Here is a 20410-nt window from a genome sequence, read left to right as displayed (position 1 = left end):
TTTGGTTTAGTTATTCTCACATCTGTTTCCCTAGGACAATAATTAGAAAAGGTAAAGTTTTGCATGACTTTTAACTTTTACATATGAAACAAAATTGAATGAGTAAGACAATCAAACCATTTACAATAAAGAGGTAAACCCAGTATTATGAAGCTAGATGGCTGTAAATTGGTATAAATACATATCTAGTGTTATTTTTATGTATGTATGAAACCTGTAAAATGAATAAATACATTATAGTGGCATGGGACCAATACTGGGATTTGTAGACCCTTTTACAGAGTTTTGCTAGCAAAGTTTAGATGAAATTTTTTTTAGTAATATAATTGTTTTATAGAGTTTATACCACTTAAATCTGTAGAGTGTGTACATTTGCTAAAACATTTGCTGATATCTAATAAGCAGCAATAAAAAGATGATTAGGGTAGATAATCTGTGGCTTGGGTTAATTGTGGTTGAACGTTTCAATGCTGCACACAAGAAAATTGTTGAGAATGGCTGACAAAGGAACACTGAAGACATTACAGAAACGGAAGGTTAAAAGTAAAGAGACAAAGGATAAATGTCATTGTAAAATGATGCCATGTTTGCATTGTATTTTAGGGGAAAATACCCAGGTGGGTACTAAGGGGTAAATTTATCAAAGAGTGAAGTTCCGCCACTAGAGTGAAATTCTGCAGCTCACAAATCATTTCTATGGGATTTTGAAAGGCGTATTTATCAATGGGTGAAAGTGAAAGTTCACCCTTTGATAAATACGCCTTTAAAAACCCCATAGAAATTAATGGAAAGTGGCGGAATTTCACTCTAGTCACTTCACTATTAACTTCACTCTTTGATAAATATACCCCTAAGTGTATAATTACACACTCGACTGTTTGTTGGCATTACGTAAACATGGCTGTAGATGTCTAAGTAAACTATTGAATATATGAATTCTATATATGCATATGATTTAAAAACCTAAACTAACGTTTTTGAAATTTGCAGTCATGACAGGAACCCTCACTTTATAATGCATTTCTGTATAGTGCACATGGAGCATGGGGTTTATTAAAGCACCTATTTATTCTTGCCAATGTCTACTTCTAAAGGTGCAGCTAATGTAAAAGAACCCAACCAATATTGTCCCCTTGCACCCGCTCTCATTTGTCCATGAATTTCTTTGAGAGTCAGAGAACATAATTCGCCAAAAATTTTTTCTGTCTTGGAACTCAACACTTTTGATTATGTCAACTCAAAATCAGAAAACTGCAACATTGCAAGTTCCACATGTTTTTATCCCAGTTTGGTCCTTTGGTGTCACCATTACACAAGACACTCTATACTTAAGACACATTTACCATTGACATTGAAACATGAAATAAAGCAGACACAAATGGGACTCATTTATCCAGTTTCTAAATGGTATAGGTATGGGACCTGATAATCATCATTCTCGGGACCTAAGGTTTTCCAGATAGGGAATCTTTCCCTAATTTGGATCTCGATACTTACTTCAAAATAATTATTTTTTAAACTCAGTAAGATTATTCTGCCACCAGTAAAGATTAATTATATCTTAGTTGGGATCAAATACAAGGTTCTGTCTTATTATTACAGAGAAAAAGGAAATCATTTTTAAAAGTTTGAATTATTTGATTAAAATGGAGTCTGAGGGAGAAGACCTTCCTATAATTCGGAGCTTTCCAGATAAAGGTGTCAGGAAATGGCAAGTTTCAAACGCTAGTGTGTGAGTTGTCTGGCTGGTGCACCTTCCCGTTGATCAACTGGGGATTTTGGCTTTGACTGCAGTCAATACTCTACTTAACCATATCTTCTCTCCACCTCCACCTCTAATCTCGTTAAGTTCAGGCGCAGACAATTTAGTAACTAAGCCCCTATATAAACCAATGTCTGTCTGCTAGCTATTGCTGGATTATTGACTTATATTAGTGTTCTAGCCACTGATCCTGGTTCCTTATTGCCTTGATCCTGGTTCCTGATTGCCTTGATTGCTTGCTGCCTGCCCCTGACCACTGGTATTGTCTTCAGGTTGTATGCTTTATCATTCAGTATTGACTTTTGATTTCATCATTGTCAACTGTTTCAGTTGTACATTAAATCTAGTTCTGAGTATAACTAAGTATTCTTAGTTCTTCTAACACCCAATATGGGCACACCACATTGCCAAGCACTTAGGCTCCAACCTGCTAACCCTAATCATGACAAATGGATCCCATACCTGTACAAGGTGAACAGTCATATGTGACGATTCACATCGTCTATTCACATATGCTATTCATACTATTAATCTTTCCAGTTGTCACAGTCCATACTCCTTTTTTTTACTGGAGTTTCAAGGAATTAGGTACATGATGGACAAACACTACTGTGAATGCTAGAGAGGTGGAAACAGGGATGCAAGTTTATGGATCCACAGCCATAACATATAAACAACTGACACATTTTGTGCTTAGCATATTTAAGCCTAAATCATAAGTCTAAGTATGACATGTGTCAGGTATTAATTTTTTTCAGTTTAGATCCAATACATTTTCTTTTATTTTATCATTACTTTCCACCTCTCCAGAATCCTGAAAACTAGAAACCAAAGTTCTAAATGAAACATTTGTATGTTTGTTGGTGACATTGTATAAGGATGGAAGCCCAGCTCAAGAGTTACTGCAGTTCATGCCAGGCTCATGTTCTTTAGGCATGCTGCATTGTAACCAGATATGGGTTAGCTGCTTTTCCATACTATTTATTTAGTCATATTGCTGCTATACAAAATCTTTAAATCTACTAAATGAACCTATTAAAATTTGATTTATATGTTTATTCATTACAAAGGTTTGAGACTCTAGTTAAATCAATCACAGCTAAAATCTTCAGTGTGAAAAAAAACTTTGAGAATCTTTTTGGGTACTGGGCGTGACTATGAATCTTTCAGTGCTCTTAAAGCTGTTCCCCTGTGAGATGCACATCTAGACTACATCCGACTGCACAGAGATGTGTCTAATCAGCTTCCTTCTCATCTCTAAAGGTAAGAGCACCTCTCTGAACCATTCTGATAGCTCATCTGTCACAGCTATAGGCAAACGTAGATTCATAATATTTTAGTAAAATGGTTTGAAACCAGCATTTTTTTTCAATGACAAAACGTAACATAGACGGCACTTCTGGACAGGATTTAATATAGCAGGTTGCTGGACAAAAGACCTAACGCGTTTCGGGATCAAATCCCTTAATCATAGGTTAACCTTTTTTTTCCTTACATTTTTTGTGGACCCCAGAACACCACTAAACCTTAAGTAGACTTCTTCATGATATTTTTGGCAATTTCATAAACCATTCTTATTGTAACTGAGCTGATAAATGGCAAATAATAATAACACGGTTATGCATTTTCAATGCAAAAACAAATGGTTGCTAAAGGAGATGGACTTGGTGGTTATTCTGTAGTTAAACAATTGTGAAATAGTATGCAGAATCAAGAATGCTTATTTTTTCTTTACATGGAATGTATTAGATGGTATACTTTTGAACTTTTTTAAAATGAGCGCACATTCTATGCACATTACCTAAAGGAAATTATAGGGAGCATTGCTAGTTACTGCACCAAACAGCTGGAGTGGTTATAGTTCAGGGAGGTAATGGGGAAACTTGGGTCCTTTAGATCTCATTTAAAGTAGTAGACAGCTATGCCCTATACTCCTCTATCTCATCACTACATCTGATGGAGTGTCCCACCTTGTGCAGAATGAAGGAATATAATTACATGTGGGGGATACACTCTTAACATATGTATAAACTGCTGGCTGCATACAAATCCCAAAATTCCTGAATGCATAACTTATTTGTAGAGATATGGCCATTGGATCTTTGATGGTAGGGTTACAGCCTGTTCCAACCACCATGTTTTCTATCTCTTGTTTATAAGTGTTTATGTATAAATGATACAGAAAATTGCTGCTTATTTTGTTTTCCAGCTGTGGCTGTTCAGTTGACTCTCTACCCAGTCGAGGACATTTTATTTACTAAAGTGAATGGCACTGCCAAGATCTCTTGTTCATCTAATGAAACATTAAGTAGCATAAGTAGAATTCAGTGGTATAGAAAGACTTTTGCATTGGGAGAACCTCCAAAGGCAATTGTAATGTGCACGCGCAACAATAATCCACATAAATACTTATGTAATACTGATGCAAACAGAACATCACTAGAGATATTTAATGGGCAAAAAAATGACTCAGGGATATATTATTGTTCTTCACTCGAGGCCATCGCTGAAACAGGGGTACGTTTAATTGTAGGAGGTGAGTATAATGCCTTTCCTTCATGAATATATTTGTCATGGTTTTCTTAAGTTGGTGTTAAAAATAAATACAAAATAAATTAAATGTAAAAATCACAACCCAACAGTTTCGTGATAACATTTTATGGACTTCAGGCTACAAAAAAACTGATATCCATGTACCCATACCAAGTATGTAGAAGTATTTTTATGAAACCATTAATTGTAAGATCTGTAATGGGATGCGATACTGGTATCTTACAAATGCAGAAAACAATGCAAACATTTTATTTTGTTGAATAAAACAAAGTTGTTTCCTGTTTGTGGGACATGCAGTATTCCAAAGTAGCCATTTGGTAAACCTAGCATGCACACTTCCATGTGTTTGAAGTCTTTTGGTGAGATTTAATTTGTTTTACTGACAATAAACACTACAGTAGCTTTTAAATATATGAATAAAAACATCTGATAAAGGCAATACAATGATTCAGATCAACTCTGTGTTTTTTGTAAAGCAAAAATTCCTAATTTAGTGGTTTAAGTAACCTCTACTTACAAGCATGCAGTTCAAGTTCATCAATCCATATACACAGTATATTAATTAGACAAGGTATTTAACTGGTGTGTGTGTGTGTGTGTGCGTCTCATTATAGAATAGAATTCAACTTAGTGCATCAGAGGTAAACTCCATGACTCCATGGTCATCTTAATGACAGGTTAAAAAATACTTCACCCTTTCTATCTATGAAGATTTTTATTTATCCAGGCCATGATATACCATTTGGATCTTCATACCATACAAATAGAAAATTATGTACACATTATATAAACCGAATAGTCCAGTTGCTTCAGACTAAATTCTACTAGATAAATCACCCTTTCCACTGGTGTGCAAGGTTGCTGTTTCCCCTGCTCACTTTGCCAAGAAATTCTAGACAATAAGGAATATTATGTGAGTCAAAAATTGAATTTTGGCAGGACAGTCACAGTTTAAAATACACTATCCTTTATACAGTAGAAACCCCAATTAACTTTTTCAGGGGACCAGGAAATAATTATGTAAACTCCGTGAAAATGTAAAATAAGGGAAATTTGGTAAATCAAGTTATACTTCAAGTACTGAAAGGATATTAGCACAAGAGTTTTTTTTTAATACAAAAGAATACAGGATGTACTGTGTTAATGGCAAGGGTTAACACAACATTAATGTTACACTTTGGGGGTGGGGGTGGCAGTAATGTCAAAGCAAGACCTCTCTGACAGTCACATGTACAGCCTAAAGCAATAAGTGAGTGCATGATGGTATGAGGTGCAGATTAATTGACTGCTTACAGGCAGAACCATGGCAAAATATGCACCTGGTTAGTATTTTAAAGCCTTTTATTTCACTAATAATGAAATTCACCGGCACATACAGCCACTTTTGGGAAAGTAAATTCCAGGAAATGTGGGAAAACTTAAAAGGGTACTTAAAGTTGAGGTGTCAGTGTAATATGTGATACTCAGAGTTCCCTGTATAACTCAGCCTGCAGCCTTGTGTCTTTATATGGTCACAAAGCCCCTCAGTGACTTCTAATATCCTTATCATTTACAGTAGGGGGTACATTATCCCTTATAATACATGAGTGATACTCAGAGTTCCCTGTATAACTCAACCTGCAGCCTTGTGCCTTTATTTGGTCACAAAGCCCCTCAGTGACTTCTAATATCCTTATCATTTACAGTAGGGGGTACATTATCCCTTATAATAAATGAGTGATACTCAGAGTTCCCTGTAAAACTCAGCCTGCAGCTTTGTGCCTTTATATGGTCACAGAACTCCTCAGTGACTTCTAATATCCTTATCATTTACAGTAGGGGGTACATTGTCCCTTATAACACATAAGTGATTCTCAGAGTTCCCTGTATAACTCAGCCTGCAGCCTTGTGCCTTTATATGGTCATAGAATCCATCAGTGACTTCTAATATCCTTATTAGTGATGGGCGAATTTGCGCAACGGCGCCGGCATCTCGTTTTGACGCCGGCGCCCGTTTTTGACGCCGGCGTCCGTTTTTCGGAAAATTTTTTTGATGCCGGCGAATTTTTTCCGCGAATTTTCGCGGGCGTTTCGTGAATTTATTCGCTGGTGGCGAATCGCGCAAATTCGCCGCCAATTCGCGCCTGGCGAATAAATTCGCCCATCACTAATCCTTATAATTTACAGTAGGGGGTAGATTATCCCTTATAATACATAAGTGATACTCAGAGTTCCCTGTATAACTCAGCCTGTAGCCTTGTGCCTTTATATGGTCACAGAACAACCCCTCAGTGACTTCTAATATCCTTCTCATTTACAGTAGGGGGTACATTATCCCTTATAATACATGAGTGATACTCAGAGTTCCCTGTATAACTCAGCCAGCAGCCTTGTGTCTATATATGGTCACAGAACATCTCAGTGACTTCTAATATCCTTATCATTTACAGTAGGGGGTACATTATCCCTAATAATGCATAAATGATACTCATAGTTTGCAATATCTTTCATCTTTTGTGACAACTCTTGATATTTTTAGATGCGTCTACATCAAATACCACCGTTCATCTTCTGGCTCCAAAACAAGTATCTCTTGAGATACAAACCATTCATCTGACCTGTGTGGTTCATTCAGTACAACAAATAATCCATTTAATTTGGAACATTTCTGGGACTCATCATAAAGGCAACGTTATTGCTATGGAAGATCCTACAGGGACTTGGAACTTTCTTAATCACATCACGGTTGACAGAACACATTGGCACAATGGCACATTGGCTTGTGAAGTTCATTTTAATTCCACTGTTATCAGTGATCACCTTGTCATTGAAGGTAAAACATATTAGATTGATGGATATAATGAAAGAGCAATATACATATACAGTAAGTAGAGAGATAGATATAGAGAGATTTGATAGATTGATAGATAGATGATGTTGATTTTCAATATTTTCCCATTTCTCTTGCTTTAGAGATGAAAAGATCATTTGGCAAAAGATGTTCCATGTATCTGATTCCAGTCTTGACTGGTATTATAGTGTTACTTACAATACTGCTTGGCCATCTCTTGTGGATTTTTAAACAACCAGGTACTGTGAATCTTGCTAACAAGGTGACTGCTTCCAGCCTTATCTGCTGTCCTTCAGGGATGGTGGAAGGAGCTGCCTGTACATCTCACTTAACCTATGCAAAATAGATTGGTATCTGGGGAAAATGCCAATAAAATCCAATTCAGCAGTATTGTCCAAAACATATGTTTCTCTCTGGAGTTAGTGTTAGATACTGCACCATGTAATTCAACAGTTCCTGGAGGGGTTCAGGTGGAGAAGAACCTTCTTCAAATAAAAAATGGCTACTGTATATCCCCAGTGATAGATAGAAAACAATTTATAGGGATGATTCTCTGTCCATAGAAAACAAAGGTTTGTGCTACTGCCACATAAAAATAAATGAATGTGGTACCACTTAATGGAAAAGTAATAAATCAAAAAATACCAAATGAAGTAAAGAATGAAGGAGAAAACACTCACAGTTCACCTCAGTCCCAAGGTGCAAAGTCAAAATTACTGTGTCCAAATGGAATGTGAGGGTCTCCAAAAAATACAAAAACAAATGTAAAAAGTAGAAAATGTATTAGGACATGATATCTAACGCGTTGCGTGCCTGTTGGGGCACTTACTCATAGGATGATGAATGAGGTGAACTGTGAGTGTTTTCCATGATCCTATGAGTAAGTGCCCCAACAAGCACGAAACGCGTTAGGTATCATGTCCTAATAAATTTTCTATTTTTTACATTTGTTTTTGTATTTTTTGGAGACCCTCACATTCCGTTTGGACATAGTAATTATGATTCTCTGTCCGCCAACCATGGTGAACTTACCCTCTGTGTACGGCTGCGTTTTGTTTTTATTCTAGCTTATGTTTGTTTATCATTCACACCCCTACATAAAGGGCCTATCATTTGTTTATGCAGGTAGTGAGAAATATTGTAGGCTTTATTCATAGAATCATTTGCAGTTGTAGAGATTTTGATAAATATTAATTTCTTCTGCTTCCTACACGTCTGATATACTTTCTCTTGATTGGTAGGGTGGGAGGTCAGTGATCCCTGATACTTACTGCAGTCTATGACAAGGTGGTCAAATAGTCCCTCATTTTCCCATAAACTGAATGTTTAATCATTAGTGATGGGTGCATTTATTCGCCAGGCGCGAATTTGTGGTGAATTTGCGCGATTTGCTGCCAGCGAATACATTTGCGAAATGCAAATTCACGGCAAAAACGGGCACCGGCGTCAAAATCGAGACGCCGGCACCGTTTCACGAATTTTTCGCCGTTTCACGAAATTTGCGAATTTTTCGGCGAAACGCCGCAAATTCGCCCATCACTATTAATCATTGAAAACCAATCAATCGGTTTCTATGAGCGTTTTGAGGTCTCATTTTCTATAGGTGCTAGACAATAAAGACCTGAGTGAAATTCATGCCAAAAGGACAGATCAGTGATAACATAAAAAATGTTGAATAAAAATCACAATACACAGTAAATTCATTATTGTATTCTTTTTCAGGTCCAAAGAAAACCGAGCGAGAGACCACTGTAACAGACACTCAGGTACAATCACAATTAAAACAATAATTTAAAGGGGTCATTTACAAATGCACCCCAAGTGCAAATTCTCTAAAACAGACTCCATGGAGAGCTCATATTGATGGAATTGATTAGGGTACTGTCCAACCACGCCTTGGGATCCCTGCAGCTACCACAACATTTAAGTGTGTTGCACCCATTTACACAATCAGCTGTAGGAACCCTGAAGCCACCGCCAGATCTAGGGTTATATTTATCATGCTGTGTAAAAAGTGGAGTGAAGGACTACTGGTGATGTTGTCCATAGCAACCAATCAACAATTAGATTTCAACAGCAAAGCTATGATTAGGTGCTATGAGCAACATCACCAGTAATGTTTCACTCCACTTTTTACACAGCATGATAAATATAACCCTAGATCAGGGTTCCTACAGCTGATTGTTTAAATGGGTGCAACACACTTAAATGCACAGAATTGGATGCAAATGTAATTTAGAACATATAATCTGAAAGTGAAAAAACCCCCACTATAAAATTTTTAGAAGTGAAGTTGTATCTGATTGGTGTCAAACCATAAGCACAAATGCATACATTTTTGACACATCAAGTGCATTTGCAGTGGCTACTATTACCTGCGGCATAAGTATGGGGCTGGGCTTCCTGTTGGTACGCCACTGAATATACGGTACAATTATTGGAGAAACACCACATTTTTGGTAAAAAAAAAATAAAAAATTACAATATTAGTCTCAAATTACAAATTGTAGGCTGCATTTATTAAATGACCCTTAGATCAAAAATATCTATGATTAGCAGGAGGAGCAAAGCTATTTAGTAATGTATACGAGAATAGTATATGTATATATCATTTATGTTAATATATGCTCTTATGTGTGGACTGTATGCAAAGTACATAAAGCTCCATAGTATGTCATTATTATAGGAATAAAGGCTAAATCGTGCCAAATTTCCATTTAATTTTACCTTGTTTTATTATTTAGGATGGAATAGTTTATGCCGAGCTGAGCATGGGCTCACTGAATCCAAAAATAAATAAATGAAGACAATATTTATGGAAACTCTGGTTTTTGGACTGGAACAAGATACAATACTTGTATCTTCATAAATGGATCTTTACCAGAAAAACGTGGCGAATTATAGGGCAAAATAACCAGACGTGTTTTTCACGCTTTGTATTTTTTCCCAGGTTTGTAAACGAGGTCTATGGAACATTAATGATATCTCCTGTAAAATATTAATTAGCACTGCTGAGTCAATATACTTATAATTTGCATAGCTATATATTTATTTCAAGTGTGCTAAGAAAAAAAATATACTTTTAATGGAACTATTGACAGTTCACAAGTAAGAGGATCAGAACTAAAAGTGTGTGTTAAAATCGAGGAGTATGGTGGAGAAAAATGAAGGAGATAAATGATAGTGTTGGCCACTCCCCATTTTAAACCACAACAATGGCACTAATCAGTATATACGGTATGTTTGTTCCATAGTGTGTTGTTTTTATATGTATTAAACGAATATATTTATGTTTGCATTGCACAAACAATAATAATTACATTATATCTATGTACTGCTGTATATTAAATAATACATCCATAAAACCAGTCTGATTATTTTATGTTGAACCATTTGATACTAATCATTTCAATAAATCAGCAGTGAGCCTGAAATAAAATGAATCTGTGTGCAGGGTTCAGAATGCAAAGACATGGTTGGTTGCACCCATTTTTAGCAGGTTGCACCCTGTCCTTCACATAGTAAACAGCCGCTAGTGTGACTTTCCTCTGTGCTGAAAACAGCAGCCTTGTTACAAGGTAAAATCAATTAGACTTTGCTTAGTTTATCATGTCCAGTTTCAGTTTGATGTCAATACAGTTTCATTTACAATGGAAAATTACTTTTAACTAACATCCTGTCATGTTACTCATTCAAAACACATGAACTGCTGGTCAAAACTGGTAACAACGGACGTTACTATTTAGAGAAACGAACCTCTGTGGCTTGGCTTGTTTGTCGCTACCATACAGTATTAGTTCTCCCCATATAGTTATACTGTCAGTGCTTAAAAACATGCAAACGTTTACTTATATTCAGAATATGAAAACACTACAGATTTAAAATGTATAATATACAAATATGGGACCTGTTATACAGAATGGGGTTTTCCGGATAATGGATCTTTCTATAATTTGGATCTTCATACTTTAAGTTTACTAGAAAATCATGTAAACATGTAGGGGCCACTACATTCACTAACTTCGAGTGAAGGATTCGAAGGTAAAAAACTTCGAATTTCTACGTTTTTTTTTCGAATGGGCTACTTCGACTACGACTTCGAATCGAAGGATTCGAACTAAAAATCGTTAGACTATTCGACCATTCAATAGTCGAAGTACTGTCTCTTTAAAAAAAACTTCGACCCCCTAGTTCACCATCTAAAAGCTACCGAAGTCAATGTTAGCCTATGGGGAAGGTCCCCATAGGCTTGCCTAACTTTTTTTGATCGAAGGATATTCCTTCGATCGTTGGATTAAAATCCTTCGAATCGTTCGATCGAAGGAATTATCCTTCGATCGAACTATCTGCGCTAAATCCTTCGACTTCGATATTCGAAGTCGAAGGATTTTAATTCCTAGTCGAATATCGAGGGTTAATTAACCCTCGATATTCGACCCTTAGTGAATCGGCCCCTAAATAAAGCCAATAGGCTGGTTTTGCTTCCAATAAGGATTAATTATATCTTAGTTGGGATCAAGAACAAGCTACTGTTTTATTATTACAGAGAAATAGGAAAACATTTTTAAACATTTGGATGAATTTATTATAATCGAGTCTATGGGAGACGGCCTTTCCGTAATATGGAACATTCTGGATAACGGATTTTCGGATAACGGATCCCATACCTGTATATGACTTTTTAAATGCAACGCCTCAAACCCATTTCTGCCAAGCTGGGCAGGCTCCCAATATCAGTCTGTCACCGTTATAGGCTGCATTGTTTGAGCAGGACTGCTTGCTTTTTTCTTGAGAGTTTTATGCTAAAATTATGGAGTTTATTGGGATCCAACAACTTAATAAAGGCATGCAGATGTACAGTATATGGATCTAGTTTGGTAACATTGACAAACTCTTTCCAATTCTCTATACCGTCTTGCTTGACATTCAAAAATTGAATAAGGCTGCCCTGGATACCTTTTTAAATTTGGAGGCTTTTACGTATATCATCCTTTATCTCATGGGTGCAAAGGTAGGTAGAACTTATTTTGAGGGTTTTAGGGACCTCTCCCTTACACCTACCCACTGACCAATTGGAAAAGGGGAAAAAATATATATTATAACCAAAGTCCATACCATACCATTTTTATTATAATTCAGCCTCTGTGGTCACAGTTTTAAAACCAGCCTACCAATGATAAACAAGAAGGAGAGTAGCAACCCCCATATTCATTGAGAAACAAGCTATGCAGATGAACAAAGTTGTCTTTGTGGTATATCCTAAAGCAGGGGTGTCCAAACTGCATGCGGTTATGAATGCGGATATGAATGCGGCCCAGCTTGAAACACTCAGTTCCCGAGGAAATGTCATAATAGTATAATAATTAGTCTATTTACTGTAATATCCAGCTGTCCCATATTCCAGTGTATAGTTCCATCTGGTTATCCAACTGGTATTGCAGTTATTTTATGTGTATTTTCTTTACTTCTACAAATCAAAAGTGTTTGTGTATCTCATGTGTGGCCCCAGACATTTTTTCTTTTTCCAATGTGGCCCAGGGAAGCCAAAAGTTTGGACACCCCTGTCCCAAAGCTATAAGAAATCTAGAAACATATGTTTCCGTATAAATTATTTTTAGTACAGAAATATCAATTAGTGACACTTTTAGTCATGTAGAGCAGAAAGTCTCAAAAATAATATAAAAAAAAATAGCTCCTTAGTAATCCAGAAAACTAAAACAGAAAAGGAATAATAAATAATGCCTCTTTGCTAAAGGCCTTTCAGTGTGAGAAATAATGTTAAAAGCTAGTAATAAACCAAATGATGATAAACCATGAGATATATGTAAATGTATATAACCTACAATGTGTTTGTTTGAGTCACTTTCTCCACCACAACTTTTTCCATTAGTGACCACTGTGCAGAAATCACACTAGCACCTTGCAGAGCTATTAACACATATTTCCTGTTTACCGCTTTAATATCGTAACGGCCCTCTTCCTTAGATGGCTTGTGTGATAATCGAATGGTTAGTAGGTGCAAAGTTCTGCAAAACTGCTAATGGCATTGCATGAGATTGTGTGAACAATACACGTTTATTCATGATCCTTCAGTTGTGGAGAAACACCTAAAAAAGAGTCCTCTGCACTCAACCCATTATCAATATATTTAAGACAGCGACATTTTGTGCTACTGCTACTGAAAAATGCCTTACCCTTTAAACAAAACAGGGATTGTTTGTCCATATATTGCAATATATTAAGTGGTGAGCACAACTTTCCCTTCAGTTGTGGCACATGCACACTCATTCAAAATCCTTCCATGTAAAGGGTTATTGGGAAAGTATCAAGTTGCTGTATTATGAAAGTGCTCATTTACAGTAGGTCAGAAAATAAAGTAAAAGTCATTATTTACATTTTTTACTGTACAAAAACCATCTGTTCTCCAACAACTTGAGTAGCAGTTCTAAGATGTTTATGCTTAAACCACCCTGAGACCCAGGCTATACACTGTAGCTCCATCCTCAGCATATGACAACTTTGTCTCCTCCGATAATAATGTTCCTATCTAGCAATGGAGCAAGGTGAGATTACAGGTTCCCAAGCTGTGATGTTAGAAATAGACCTGAACAGAAGGCCACGCCAGGTCTGTGTCAACTACCTCCAGAGTAGTGGTGTGGAATAGATTTAGCAAGAAGATAAATGATACAGCACCTATACTGTACATGAAACAACCCCTCTACGACTCTAGCTGGTCTTAGTTGCATAGTATTTGGGGTGGAGTATAGGTAATTTAAATAGGAGTCAGTTAGTGAGTTCATTCATTTTGGAGTGAGAAAGTTCCCACCCACCTCCTATTTGGAACCCATCGTGTTAGTTGTAAATTAATTATGGCCTGGGTTACTAGGATACAGATTTAGGTAAAAGCTGAGTATTCTGGTGGTTTAAGGAAGGATTAATCGTTGAAGCCCGGTATCACAGCTGGGCTTTGGGTCCCTGCAATAGAGATGGTCAGAGTTGGTCTGGAGGGCTGTCACAGGGTCCCCTCCCGGGAATCACTGGGCCCCCTCCTGAACTCCAGCCCCCTGCCCACCTCCACAAACGCACCATGCATGCACGTGCAAAAGACGCAATGTGCAGAAGACGCACCGTTGCGTTAACTTTCTTTTCTGGGGCAGCCTCAGAGAATGAATAGGGAGAGACTTAACTTTCCCTAACATGGGAGTGCGACAGCTCCTTTTTCTGAATGTTGTTTTACCTCGTGTATTTTTCTATGTAAAAACTTACCTTGATTCCGGCCTTCTGATTGGTCGATTCAAAAAAGGGGCGTGGCTTCGCAGGAAAAGCTGCCAAAGCCGGCTATATAAAGGCAAGCCGGACGAACGCTCTTCATTCTTCACCGGCAGCCGACGCGAGAGGATCGATTGGAAAATCCCACCCACCCACCCTGTTATTGTATAACATATAAATGTAATTAAAATATATATATATATATATATATTGTCGCAGCTGTTAATTGTTGATGATAGAGAAAGTGTCATGTGGAGGTATGCTCCTGGCTAGGTGGTAAATTGGCGGGGCTTAATGATATTTGTTGTTAATCTTTAAGGCGGTCCGCTGCAGAGATCTGATGCAGAGGCTGGCTGGGAAGATATGTATGAGCAGGTATTAGTATCATTAGCAATGGTTAATGTTCTGATTGATATGATGTTTAATAAACAACAGCTGCAGCCATTCTCCACCATGTATGTGTCCGTGTCTATAATTTGGGTTGTTATGTTATAATTGGGTTGTGCTAAGCAAGTAATGCTGTCTGCAACTCCCATGCACCATGCGCACATTTATTCAGTGGGACATGGTTTCTGGTTCCTCTCAAAGAGCAATGTGTCTCTTTGAGTTGTTATGCTATATATAAATACATAAATATATATTTATATGCTACATATATATGTATTTATTGGGCATGTAATGCTGCCTATCCACCATGCTCGAGGACAGAAGCGGCTGGTGGCCTGGTATGGTTGTCACGCACCTAGTTTGGTCCATTGCCAGGGACTTTTGAGCTGCTAAGTTACATATGACAAATGTCAATATAACTGTCAATATTTTTGTCAATAATATTGTTATTATGCACTTGTTATTTTTTGTGTTGTAATAAAACTATGGCCAATATAAATTCCAACAGAGAGAGGCAGGTATTTGTCAAGAAAATTACTTATGTTGAATTATCTAATGTATTTTATTTGGTTGTCTTCATTGTTTATTTTTTATAAATTTTTTTAATTATTTGCTTTCTTCTTCTGACTCTTTTCAGCTTTCAAATGGGGGTCACTGAGCCCATCTAAAAAACAGGTCTCTGTAAGGCTACACATTAGTGATGGGCGAATAAATTCGCCTGGCATGAATTTGCAGCGAACTTCAGCATCTTGCCACCAACCAACGAATAAATTTGGGAATCTCCCGTCAAATTTTTTTGATGCGCGTCAACAATATTCGGACACCCATTGACTTTAACGCCAGTGTCAGCTTGGATGCAGGCGCCAATATCCGATTTTCACGATTTTTCTTGAAAATGTTTGATTTTCATGATTTTTTTTTGTGAAAATGTCCAAATTTCACAAAATATTTGTGAAAGTGTCAGAATTTCACGATTTTTTCGTGAAACTTTTCGATCTCACGACTTTTTCGCAATTTTTCGCCAATTCGCGAATTTTGCGGGAAAATCACAAATTTTTCAGCGAATCTAAACGGTAGAAACTCGCCCATCACTACTATACATGTATTGTTATTGCTACTTTTTTATTACTCATCTTTCTATTCAGGCCTCTCCTATTCACATCCCTGTCTCTTATTTATATCAGTGCATGGTTGCTAGGGTAATTTAGATACAGGTATAGGATCCCTTATCCGGAAACCCGATATCCAGAATGCTCCGAATTACGGAATGGCCATCTCCCATAGAGATCCAAATAATCCAAATTTTTAAAAATGATTTCCTTTTTCTCTGTAATAATAAAACAGTAGCTTGTACTTGATCCCAACTAAAGGTGGCCATACACGGGCCGATAAAAGCTGCCGACAGACCAAGTCGGCAACTTATTGGCCCGTGTATGGGGCCCCCCAATGGGCTTCCCCAATCGAGATCTAGCCAAAAGTCAGCCAGATCTCGATCGGATGGGACAAAAAATCCTGTTGGATCGTGGCCGCATCTGTTCGTTGATCCATAAAGCCTCCCCGATATTGCGGGAGAGATCCGCTCGTTTGGCGACTATTGGAAGCAAAACCAACCTATTGGGTTTATTTAATCTTTAAATTAATTTCTAGTAGACTTAAGGTAGGAAGACCCAAATTATGGAAAGATCCGTTATCCGGAAAACACCAGGTCCCGAGCATTCTGGATAACAGGTCCCATACCCATACTAGCAACCAGATTGCTGAAATTGCAAACTCGAGAGCTGCTGAATAAAAAGATAAATAATAAAAAATGAAAATCAATTGCAAATTGTCTCAGAATATCACTCTCTACATTATACTAAAAGTTCATTTAAATGTGAACAACCCCTTTAAAGGAAGACAGGATAGAGAATGTGGCAACTTGTGTGCAAATCTTCCAAAATAGTTTTAGATTAATTAAAACTTGAAATACTTGAGGATCATATGATGTAAGTTTAAAGAAAATTCCAAAAAAGCCTTTAGAGGCAGCCTTGGAATGAAAAAAAGGTGGGCAAGCATTAATATGAATAATCTGTGTATTTATAATTACTATATATGGTTTACATACAACATTGCTCAGCCTTCTGCTTACAATTGCCACCTACTTCCACTTTCACTTGTGCTCTATTACTAATTCTTTCCTTATTTATCTGTTGCAGATGTCTACACCCCCCCCACCACCACTATCACCAGTGTAATAACTATTCAACCTTCAAACAATATTTCAGATATTAAAGAATGTAATAATTTAATTTCAGTGAAATCAAACAGGAAATGAAAACAAGTTTGTGTATTTAATAATGAAAGCATGTATTTTTAAAAAAATCTAGGGGGGGTGGTGGAAGCACTCTTAAGGCTAATACAAAATATATTTAAGTATAATGGAAGTGCTACTTACAATGCACTTCCCTGGTCCCCTGTCTCATAAGTAATTCAGTATAAATGCAAATGCATATGTTTACAAAACAGGGGTTTTTAGTTACAAAGTTATGATCATAAAGTTGAAAAGCCACCATACCACGTCAAGGTACACCCCATATGGCGGTCCCTAACTTGCTTAACTCAGGTCACAATATAAAAAAGATACTTCTCTGCATAATAGCATTACCTGTACACAATGTGTGTTGTAAGTAGCACTTCCATTATACTTAAATATATTTTGTATTAGCCTTAAGAGTGCTTCCACCACCCCCCCTAGATTTTTGCATGTATTTTTAAAACCCAGTCCTTTAGAAGAAATACCGTATTTGTTCATTACAGTTTCTACATGCTACGTCTATTTTCTACTTCTAATTCTACATCTAATTTTGGAACTCACTATATTTATACCTGTATATTTTTTTTCCTTTTCAAAGGAGTGAAGAAAGGACTTGTGGTTAAAGAGGCGTACTTGCAAACAAAACCACAACAGTTAGAAAATATAGATAAGCTAGAATGTTGTGTCAGACACTGACCACCTAGAAACTGCTTTATTTTAAAATTGAATGTTTATTGTTTCGCCAACCATAGAGATAGTTTACAGCATATACAGGATACAGCAGATGGAATCACTTTGGACATAGCAAGGATCACAGTCAGACAGAAGGGACTCCCTTAGGATATTGCAGATAGGTGTACATCAATTCCCAGTTAACGGACGTTGCCAGTGAGGGGATCGGGATCGATCAGGTAGGGTACAGGTAGTCCTTTTCTAACCTAGATGCCTATCAACTGAGTTCCCTGCTCTAAAGGCAAGCAGGCCTTGTGGGAAGCTAATTCCTTCTACAATCCTCGGTGGAGCGACAACTGCTCTTTATGCTACACCTCTCTGTCTTACTCTCCTAGAGAGTCTATTACAGGAGCTTACTATGTTAGCTGTTCCTCGTTCACGGGGTTACCTGGTCCCCGACTTAAGCACCAAAGGTGTCAGGTTCCTTTGGGGTTAATGACTTACTGGGGCCTATGGTGATCCCAGGCTCAATGGGGATTCACCTAGCAGCAGCACCAGGAGCCAAAGAGGAAGAGGAAACTACCTGCACAACACTATATAGCAGTGTGGCAGGGGAGTGTCATTACACTCTTTGTCCAATATGTGAGGGTGTTACACTTAACCAGTTAGAAGGGCTTGGCCCAATAGCAAGGGAAAAGAGAACTACATATAAAAAGTAGGGGGATTAACTCTATAGAGATAGGATATCCTATAGGTCCCTACAATATATTAGATGAAAGCAAATAAAACTGAATTGTCAGAGGTCAGACCTCTGATGAAGTGCCAAAGTGAGGCATGAAACGCGTCAGGTGACTAGACACAGCATGGTTTAGTTAAAGGTCTCTAGAGTGATACCTGTTCTTGTTTTTAATGATTACTTGGTAATAAAGTTTTTTCATTGATTTTCACCCGTGGTTGTAACGGCTACTTTCTATTGGGACAAATATTTTTTGTTTTATTAAGGTTCCCTGGTAGGGATGGGCGAATTTTTTCGCCTTGTTTCGCTGAAAAAATGACGCCCATAGACTTGTATGGAGCTGTGTGTCAAAATAAAAAGACGCGCGTCAAAAAAATTTCGCCACGCGACAAAATTTTTTTGACACCCATTAATTTAATGGGCGACGGCGAAACGAAACGGCTCAAATTTGCCCATCCCTATTGCCTGGACATTTGTAATAAAAAGTGGTTACAAGCATTTGCACCAACATCTCTAATAAAGACATCCATACAACTTTAATGTACCCGCACAATTCAAATTGACCTAAGTGTAAGATCACTAGTGAATTTTTGCTAGGCACAAACCAACGGTAGCGCATCTTCAATATGAAGTGCTCTCACTGCCAAAGTAACGCCCAGGTTGCAACTTCACATATTAGTGAATAAGCGTAGTGGTAGCAAATTTGCGCCTGGCGAAGTGGTGAGGGGTGTGTGAAGTGGTTGCATGATTTGAGAACATTGCAGCAAAAAACTGTGGCCACTATTTTTCCCATTAAGTTTTTCTAAGCTCAAATTTTTCAATAGAAAAATATTTTGAATACTTAAATGGGAAAAAAAATGTTGAGTTGGAACCATTAAATCTACAGAGCCCAACACTGTTCCTGTAGAAGTCAATGGGAGGAGTATTTTCTACATTAAAGCTTTTTTACAGTATGTAACCACAAGTACAACTAAAAAAGAATGGAATTTGAATTTTCCTTGAAATTTCGTTTTCCGTCTTAAACGTAATAACATAAAAACCTTAATTGGGTTTCATCAAAATTTCTTTTGTTCATGATACAGTTTAAAAAAAAATGGAGAAGAAAATCAATAAATCAGCCTCCCCATTGTTGCATTGTTGAGTGCAGAGGCCTGTTACTATTTGCATAAAGTGAAACCCAGGACAGTGCATGCTGGCAAAGGGTGCATGACAGGGGCGGGACAAAGCTGCCTGGCAGGGGATTAGAAATGGGTTTAGTGACGTGGTTGTGGGGTGGAGTTGTAAAGGGATGTGTAGCACTAACTGCTAAGGAGGGCATCCATTTTGGAAGAAGAAAAGGAGTCCCACCCTCCCTCCCTTGTATTAACCCTTTGTGCTAGTTGTCACACTTGTGGCCTGGGTTAGTGGGGCACAGGATAAGTTGATGTGGAATGGTGAGTATTGGGCTGACTAACCAAGAGGTGATGAGAGGGAATAGCCCGTTGTCGCAGCTGGGCGGCGGGTCCCTGGCAATGGGGAGAGTTAATTAAGTGGAGTTTTTACCAAGTACCAAGTTGGTTAATGGAACTTGGTTGGTGGTGTTCCTCTCTAAGAGCAGTGGTCTCTGGGAGGGTATGTTGTATTGGGGGTAGCATGCAGTCCTGCGTACCCATCATGCTAGAAGGCACAAGCGGCTGGTGGCTTAACGATTCCATGCACCTAATTGGGTCCATTGCCAGAGGCCTGCAGAGGATTAAAAAGTTAATGGTATATCACTGTTCATATTTGTATGTTTATAATGTTGTTAATATAATTGTTCTTGATATATGTGTTATCTATTGTTAAATAATCTGTTGTGCAATAAAGCTCTGGACAAAAAGACTCCAACAAATAAAATGTATGGTGAGCGAGTGGATTATTCCTAGGCTA

At 37.6% G+C, this 20410-nt stretch overlaps 1 protein-coding gene across 1 annotated transcript; it reads left to right on the top strand.

Annotated features, from left to right (window-relative positions):
- The first annotated feature begins 2993 nt into the window (after positions 1-2993).
- On the top strand, positions 2994-10437 carry LOC121397189. Its single transcript, XM_041573506.1, has 5 exons — positions 2994-4298; positions 6834-7127; positions 7268-7384; positions 8868-8911; positions 9890-10437. Exons 1-5 carry the CDS (start codon positions 4139-4141, stop codon positions 9947-9949), a joined length of 675 nt encoding a protein of 224 aa, XP_041429440.1. The 5' UTR covers positions 2994-4138; the 3' UTR covers positions 9950-10437.
- Positions 10438-20410: the final 9973 nt, after the last annotated feature.

This window comes from Xenopus laevis, chromosome 8L, assembly GCF_017654675.1.
Source record: "Xenopus laevis strain J_2021 chromosome 8L, Xenopus_laevis_v10.1, whole genome shotgun sequence".
In the NCBI taxonomy this organism is placed as follows: Eukaryota; Metazoa; Chordata; class Amphibia; order Anura; family Pipidae; genus Xenopus; species Xenopus laevis.
The sequence above is the reverse complement of the archived record's forward strand: the minus strand, read 5'-3'. Positions and strand labels throughout refer to the sequence as shown.